We start from the raw sequence: 7,518 nt of genomic DNA on the forward strand, positions 1-7,518 counted from the left end.
GGGGGTGAAGGGGTGGAGGGGTGGGGGTGGGGGGTGGGGGGTGGGGAGGGCAGGGCCCGGGGAGGTGTGGCCTGGCCAAGACCCCTTTCCAGAAGGTCCAGTGGCAAGTGGTCCAGGAGGGGCAGAAGCAGGCGTGGGCATCCGCCCAGGCAGCCTCTCTCTCTTCCTGTCCCCCAGCCTGTCTGCCCACTGGACCCATGGGTGGCTTTCCCACACGGCATGGGGCAGGTAACCTGCATTTGTCTCCTAGCATCCTGGGGCAGGGACGTGAGGCCAGGACCGTCCTAGTGACTGCCCCACGTATCTCGTGTCCGCAGGCATCGCCGTCTGCAACGTGCCGGCCGCGTCCGTGGAGGAGACCGCCGACTCCACCATGTGCCACATTCTCAACCTGTACCGCAGGACCACATGGCTGCACCAGGCGCTCCGGGAAGGCACGCGGGTCCAGAGTGTCGAGCAGATCCGAGAGGTGGCTTCCGGAGCCGCTAGGATCCGCGGGGAGACCTTGGGCATCATCGGGCTAGGTGCGATGGCTTTCGCCCCCGTGCACAGGCTCTGTGGACCCTGAGGCTGGGGCTGTGCTGCTAGCACATGGTGGCCCAGCCAGAGGACAGCGCGGGGTTGAGGGGTCTCTGCCCCAGAGACTGTGCTGGCCCTTCTCGGCCCCAGGAACACCTAGTGGGGCCCACGCACACACAGATGTTAAATAGGTGCTCTTGGGGTCACACGTGCTCGTGTGGTCACGCACAGTCACGCACGCTTACTCTGCCGTTCCCCTGCCCCGCAACTGAACACACAAGGCCTTCGGGTGGCGGCCGGGCAGGCTGCCCTGAGCCCTGCTCTGGGTGGACGGAGGCTGCTCCCTCCACTCACCCGCTCACTCGCATGCCCTGCAGGCCGGTGTCCTGCGCCAACCCTGGGCCCCTTGCGCTCAGACAGCAAACCAGGGAACGGAGACGTGGGGGGGGCGCAGGCAGGATCTGGCGGGCAGAGGTGCCGGGGTGGTGCGGGCCTTAGGGGTTGGGAAAGCAGGGGAGGGCAGTGTGGCGGGAGGGGCCTGCCCGTCCACCTGGGCCACCCAGCATGGGCGGGACCGTAGCTCCCTGCGGCCCCATCAGCTGTCTCACAGGTTCTCCACGGCAAAGGCGCCGCCTCGTGCGGCTGTGGGGGAACTGCGGGGCAGAGATGCGCCTGCATTAGGCAGGGGGTCAGGGCCACGGGCGTCCGTGGGGCACAGGGGTGTCCCTCGCCGACACGACTTGCTGTCCTGCTGGATGTGTACACACAGACGCCAGGGCTGGCCAGAGCCCCGTAGCCCCGTGAGTGCCCTGCACCCGGCACCTAGGCCCCCAGCGCCCTCGGCCTGTCCGAGGGCAGGGATGGCCCGGCCCATGCGGTGTGATGCAGGCCGGGAGGAAAGAGCCCGGATGGGGAGCTGCTGTGCCTGGCCAGTGGGCTTGGGGCAGCCACCTCTAGGCAGTGTTGGTCAAGACACTCAGTGCAGTGGGGACGCCCCAGAGGCTGCATCTCAACCAGCGCCTGGCGGCCCTGGGGACCACGGCCCCTGGGCACCTGCTCCGGCCCTCCCCGCGCCCCTCGGCACTCCGAGAGTCTCTGTTCTGGTTCCCCACCGCCCCAAAGCAGAGTGGTCCCCTGAAACCTGTGGCCCGAGTGGTGTAAAGGGAAGAAGCAGCAGCCTTTGGATCCGTGTCACTCGTGGAGGCCAAGGCCACAGCAGCTCCACACTGAGACATGGAGTGCGGTTCCCGGGGACAGGAGGGGCTCTGTAACGGCACCTGCCAGACACACTGAGCGCAATTTCGCTTTTGCCTTTTTTCATAAAAGTGAAAATCCTCCTCGGGTTTCTTTTGGTTCCTGGAACTGGGGACTGACGTCGTAGGTGAAGTGGCTTAAGGCGAGGCCAGCCGAGCGGGGGCTCCCGTGCCAGCGTCGCCCACCGGGCAGTGTGAGTGACTGCTCCGAGGCGCTGGCACCGTGGCTGGTCGGCAGGACCGCTGGGTGCCCATCCTCCCCGGGCCCTCTGCGCTGGCACCTCACCAGCCTCCACGGTGTCCCGTGGCCCCAAGCGCAGGGCCCTGGCGTGCCTGCCCCCGCCCCCCAGCTCCTGGCCTGCGCTGCTCCCCTGCTTTGTCTTCTCGGGAGCCGAGGACAGAGGGCTTCAGCCCCCGGGGCACTGGGACCTATCCTGACACTGCAGCCCCTGCCTTGCCGCCCCGTGCATCCGCGGGGCCCCCATCGGCGCTCCCCAGCCCCCCGGAGCCCCGCCCCTTCTCTGCAAAGCCTCGTCCTGCGCACATCCTGCCGCTGGGCCTCTGGGGGCAGACGCCTCAGGCTCACCCCGGGCAGACGGGGAACCGAGGCGGGGCGGCCAGAGAGGTGCTGTGGTGACACCCTGTCGCCCCCCAGGTCGCGTGGGGCAGGCGGTGGCGCTGCGGGCCAAGGCCTTTGGCTTCAACGTGCTGTTCTATGACCCCTACCTGGCGGACGGCACAGAGCGGGCGCTGGGGCTGCAGCGGGTCAGCACGCTGCAGGACCTGCTCTTCCACAGCGACTGCGTGACCCTGCACTGCGGCCTCAACGAGCACAACCACCACCTCATCAACGACTTCACCGTCAAACAGGTCTGCGGCCCGGGGCCCCCGCCTGCCCACCACGCCTGCCGGCCACCGGCCACCGCGCGGGCCCTGCCACGGGGCCTTCTCTTCCCCGAAGCGCGGCACAGGGCCTTTCAAGTGCCCGCGTGCGCAGAGACCTGTGTTGCAGGCGTGCACAGTGTATGTACGTGGGGGTGGGTCAGCTTCGACGACAGTGCCCACCCCACGTGTGTCTGCGCACGTGGGCTTGTACACACGTGTGTGTGCATATATTTAAGTGTGGGGTGGCCACTTACATTGATGTGTGCACATAGGTGTGCACGTGTGCACATGTACGTGTGGGTGGGCGTGCGTGTACATTCAGTGTGCCCGCCTGGGGCCTCACCTGCTGTCCGCCCCAGGCTCCTGAAGCCCTGGAGAGGGTGAGGCCGGGCACCTTCATTGGTTCTCACCCAGTGGGTCTGGGTCTCTGGGGGACAGGGCGTGGCCAGGGGCTGTGCGGTCCCCGAGGACTCAGTGAGGCCCGGACAGGCACGAGCTGCCCCGAGCTGGTGGACAGCCACCGGAGCCCCACGACGGGGTGGGCTTAGTTGGGGTGAGATAGGGGTCACAAGGAATCCCTCACTGGGGAGCAGGGAAGCCACTTCCCTGAACCGGCGGGGGAGTGTCTTCAGGCCGCACTGTCTCGTGTCTTCCCAGATGAGACAAGGGGCCTTCCTGGTGAACACAGCCCGGGGCGGCCTCGTGGACGAGAAGGCACTGGCCCAGGCCCTGAAGGAGGGGCGGATCCGCGGTGCGGCCCTGGACGTGCACGAGTCGGAGCCATTCAGGTGCCTGCCGGTGGTGCCCTGGGGTTCCTGAGCCGGCGCTTACCCAGCTTGCGGCCCGCGCTAGCCTGCGTCTGACCCGGTGGCCACAGCGCCGCGAGGGAGTGGGGCCCCGATGCCCATGCACAGCCTCCAGGCCCCGGCCTCGGGCAGCTGAGGGTCCAAGGACAAGGGAGCCTGAGATCCCACGTGGGGCAGACCTTTCTCCCTGGCCAAATCTCAGAGCGAGGGGAGGCCACCACTGTAGGCCAGGACGACCCAGTCCCCTGCACCTGGTGGGAAGGGCTCAGACCAGGCATCCTGTGGAGTGCCCGGGGGCACGAGGCGGCTGGCCCCCATGTGGCCACGTCAGACGCCTCACGGCTGAAACGCCCGTCTGGGGCAGCCGGACAGCTCCAGGTGGGTCTTCACCCTTCCAGGACGGAGCGGTGTCCAGAGGGCCTGGGGTCTGGAGCTCACAGCCACTTGCAGGGAGGGGTGGGCAGCGTCCCCCCCCACCCCATGAAGGCCCCTCCCCACTGCAGTCGGGAGCCCATGGGCAGGTTTGTCTTTTAGGGGGAGCCACCGAGTCTGGCGGAGGGTGGGGTGTGGTTCCGGGCAGGCGCAGGGCCTCTGATCTCCTGTGTGCCGTGCAGTTTTAGCCAGGGCCCCCTGAAGGACGCGCCCAACCTGATCTGCACCCCACACGCGGCCTGGTACAGCGAGCAGGCCTCCATCGAGATGCGTGAGGAGGCGGCCCGGGAGATCCGGAGAGCCGTCACAGGTGCACCGGGCGGGGACCCCGAGGCCGCGGCGTCTTCTGCGGGGTGGGGGTGGGTGGGTAGGGGGCTGGGTAGGGAGACGGGCCGCCCAGGGTCGGGCGTGGCAGACCCCAAGCACGGAGGGGCTGAGCGCAGCCCAGGCCCTTGTGTCGTGTGTGTGGCGCTCGCTGGTTGTCCTGCTTGGGGTGCTAGCTCGTGGGGTGTTTCCCCCACCTTGTAAAAAGTCACTTACACGTGTAAGCCTTCTGGGCCGGGCCCTGTCAGCTTCTGACTGAAACCCCCAGGCCAAGCAGATGGGGTTGGGGGCACTGCTGAGCTGAGATCGGTTGGTTGGGGTTGGGGGTCCCCGAGCTTTGAGGGCAACACTGCCCAGACAGGACCCCACTGTGCCTAAGGGCAGCGAGTCTGTGGAGACTGCCCGTGTCCCCGGTGGAGCCCCTGCCTCTGGGGTCCCCTTGGTGGCAGCCGCCTGATGCAGGCGCCGTCCCTCCCGTTCTCCCCGACGTCCCCCAGGCCGGATCCCTGACAGTCTGAAGAACTGCGTGAACAAAGACCACCTGGCAGCCGCCACCCACTGGGCCAGTGTGGACCCGGCCGTGGTGCACCCCGAGCTCAACGGGGCCGCCTACAGGTGAGCGGGGGCGACCTTCAGGGCCCTGTGGACGTGAGACCGTCTGTCTGGGTGGTGGCCACACAGGGAGTGGGATGGCGTCCCCCAGCAGGCGGCCTTCAGGCGCAGTCTGGGGTCCTGCCCTGCTGGCCTCACCTGCCTCCTTCCTCTCCCAGCAGGTACCCCCCAGGCGTCGTGGGCGTGGCCCCCAGCGGCATCCCCGCCGCAGTCGAAGGCATCGTCCCCAGCGCCATGTCCCTGTCCCACGGCCTGCCCCCCGTGTCCCACCCACCCCACGCGCCTTCTCCCGGCCAAACCGTCAAGCCTGAGGCAGATAGAGACCATGCGAGCGACCAGTTGTAGCCCGGGCAGAGCTCCACAGCCTGGGCACCGGCCAAGCCCTCGGACAGGTGTGTGCAGGGGCGGCGCCGCAGGCGGCCACGGCCTCCGGGACGGTCCGGGCGCCAGGGGTGAGAGGTGACACCCTCTCCCCGCATCAGCTGTAGTTGTCCCGTCCCGAGGGCCGGCCGCTGCCGTGTCCTTTGCGTCCCCGCTCAGCAGCGGAAGAGTCAGTAGTTAATTCTATCATGAGTGTCCCCGTCTGTGTACAGTCTTTAGAACGTCGCAAAGGATTTGTTTGCTTAGCTGTCGGCAGGAGAAGCCCGAGGCAGGGCTCAGCGGGTCTGCTTCAGACGTTCTCCCTTTTGTGTGTGGATCGCATCCCGAACCAAGCAGTTGGCAAACTTCTCAGGACAATGAATCCTCCCCGTTTTCTTTTTACGCCACTCAGTGCATTGTTTTTTCTACCTGCTTGTCTTATTTTTAGAATAATTTAGAAAAACAAAACAAAGGCTGTCTTTCCTAACTTTGGCATGAACCCCCCCTGTTCCAAACGAAGACGGCGTCGCTAGCGGTGCAGAGGAGCGCGTGGGCCTCCGTCCCGGGCGGCGGGGCTGCGGCGCCTGGCCGCGCGGTGCCGTCCTGCTGATGTGGTAGGCTAGCAATATTTTGGTTAAAATCATGTTTGTGACCGTAACCATTTGTATGAATTATTTTAAAGAAATAAAAGTCCCAGAAAGAGCCGGCACGTCTAGCATCTGTCTTACCGGCTTCGTCTCACCGGGACACAGGCGGGGTCAGTCCTCTTCTCTCCTGGCGCTGGTGGCCTTGGGGCTGGATGGACGGCCCAGTGAGCCCCGCTGTCACCACAGGAGGGGCGCTGCGGCCCGAGTGCTGGCCTCTGCCACCCCCACCCTCCGCCCTCGGGCAGCCTTGGACCCGGGCCCCTGGGGGCGGCAGAGACCGCGGGCTCCGGGCTCGCAGGGACGTGCTCAGCGACACCGCTTTGTCCTCGTCGCGCCGCGTGGCTGGGATGCGTGGCTGCACTTGCTCAGCAGCCACTACCAGACGGGGGCCTGAGGGCGGGGACGGGGCGTGTCCCTCCTGCCACCTGCCGCAGCCGGTCCCGGGCCCGCCAGCCCCGGCCCCTCGGCCTCTCGCCCCTGGACTCCTCCCTGGGTCCTGCAACGGCAAACACTCGCTTACGGGAAACTTCTGGGAAAAGTGCCTCGGTTTTGCCCACGTCCCCGCCTGGGTGTGGGCACGGAACCCGGGGCAGGAGCTGTGTCGCACTCCACACTCGCCACCTGCCACGTTCCCCGCGGCCACCGTCCCCCACCACTCGGGTCCACGCCGGGTTTTGGTTCATTTCTGCTTCTGGAGCCGCTCACCCTTGAGTTGTTAACTTGATTGTGGAAGGTTCTCAGCTGTTCCGTCTTCAGTGGTCCCCCTCGGGAGTCCTGGGCAGCAGCTAACGTAACCGGGAGCTGGCGGAGTACTGACTTAGAAGAAAAGTGAGAGGCGGTACGAATTTGAGAAAAGAATATAAAGGCTGGAATAAGGACATATTTATATGTATCTTGGCAACTAGGAAAAACACTGAAAAAATCAACTTTTAAATTATAGATGGATGTACGTGATAAATATAAGATTGGAATTAATTGAATACAACGCAAATATATAGAAGAGTGTCAAGTTCACTGGTTGGTTCTCTAAATTAGTAAAATTACTAAATTCAGATAAAGGAATTTACCACCAGAACAGGACTGAAAAGGAGCCTGTTACAACAGTTGGCGATGTCAATAAATGACAGAGATGATGACAACTTTCTGATGAGAATTTAGCAAAAAAGGAAAACACATTTTTGCTAAAACAGGCAAAAAGTAAAAGATCTGAATTGCTCTATGACTTAAAAGAAATTGAACTTAAAAAAAAACTTCCTGAAAGAAAATTACAAGTGGCATCAATGGTTAGTTCTAAAAAATATTTAAAGTAGAAAATACACTAATGACCAACTGATTCCACAGGACAGAAAGAAAGGAGGCGCACCTTCCAGTCATTTTATGAGATTAACTCTGATTCAAATCTCCTAGGAGAAAAAGACACTCCAGCCTCATCTTCAGGAGTGAGTGCGGGTGGGGCGACTCCTACACCATCAGCCCAGGTGGTGCACGGGGCCGCCTACGGGGACCAGGGCCCCCAGGTGTCCCCCAGGCTGAAGGGTGGCCGTATAGGGACAGGACCCCCAGGTGTCCCCCATAGAGGGTAGTGTTAGTGGTTGGCCCAGCCCCGAGCTCCCGTAGAGACACCAGCCCTCTGCCCAGGCATGTCCCCTCCGGGCCTTGTAGGGGTGGCTGAGAGCACTA

At 64.0% G+C, this 7,518-nt stretch overlaps 1 protein-coding gene across 1 annotated transcript in view; it reads left to right on the top strand.

Annotated features, from left to right (window-relative positions):
• The window catches only part of CTBP1 (C-terminal binding protein 1), a 27,359-nt gene extending 21,465 nt beyond the window's left edge, over positions 1–5,894 (top strand). Inside the window, exons 4-10 of the mRNA XM_029234728.1 lie at positions 278–524; positions 2,428–2,642; positions 3,315–3,445; positions 3,862–3,984; positions 4,078–4,205; positions 4,717–4,834; positions 4,990–5,894. Coding sequence (XP_029090561.1) covers positions 278–524; positions 2,428–2,642; positions 3,315–3,445; positions 3,862–3,984; positions 4,078–4,205; positions 4,717–4,834; positions 4,990–5,176 — 1,149 coding nt within the window. The 3' untranslated portion in view covers positions 5,177–5,894. The remainder of the gene's footprint in view (positions 1–277; positions 525–2,427; positions 2,643–3,314; positions 3,446–3,861; positions 3,985–4,077; positions 4,206–4,716; positions 4,835–4,989) is intronic.
• The last annotated feature ends 1,624 nt before the right edge of the window (positions 5,895–7,518 follow it).

Source organism: Monodon monoceros, unplaced genomic scaffold (genome assembly GCF_005190385.1).
Source record: "Monodon monoceros isolate NGI ecotype Baffin Bay Population unplaced genomic scaffold, NGI_Narwhal_1 Super_Scaffold_20, whole genome shotgun sequence".
In the NCBI taxonomy this organism is placed as follows: domain Eukaryota; kingdom Metazoa; phylum Chordata; class Mammalia; order Artiodactyla; family Monodontidae; genus Monodon; species Monodon monoceros.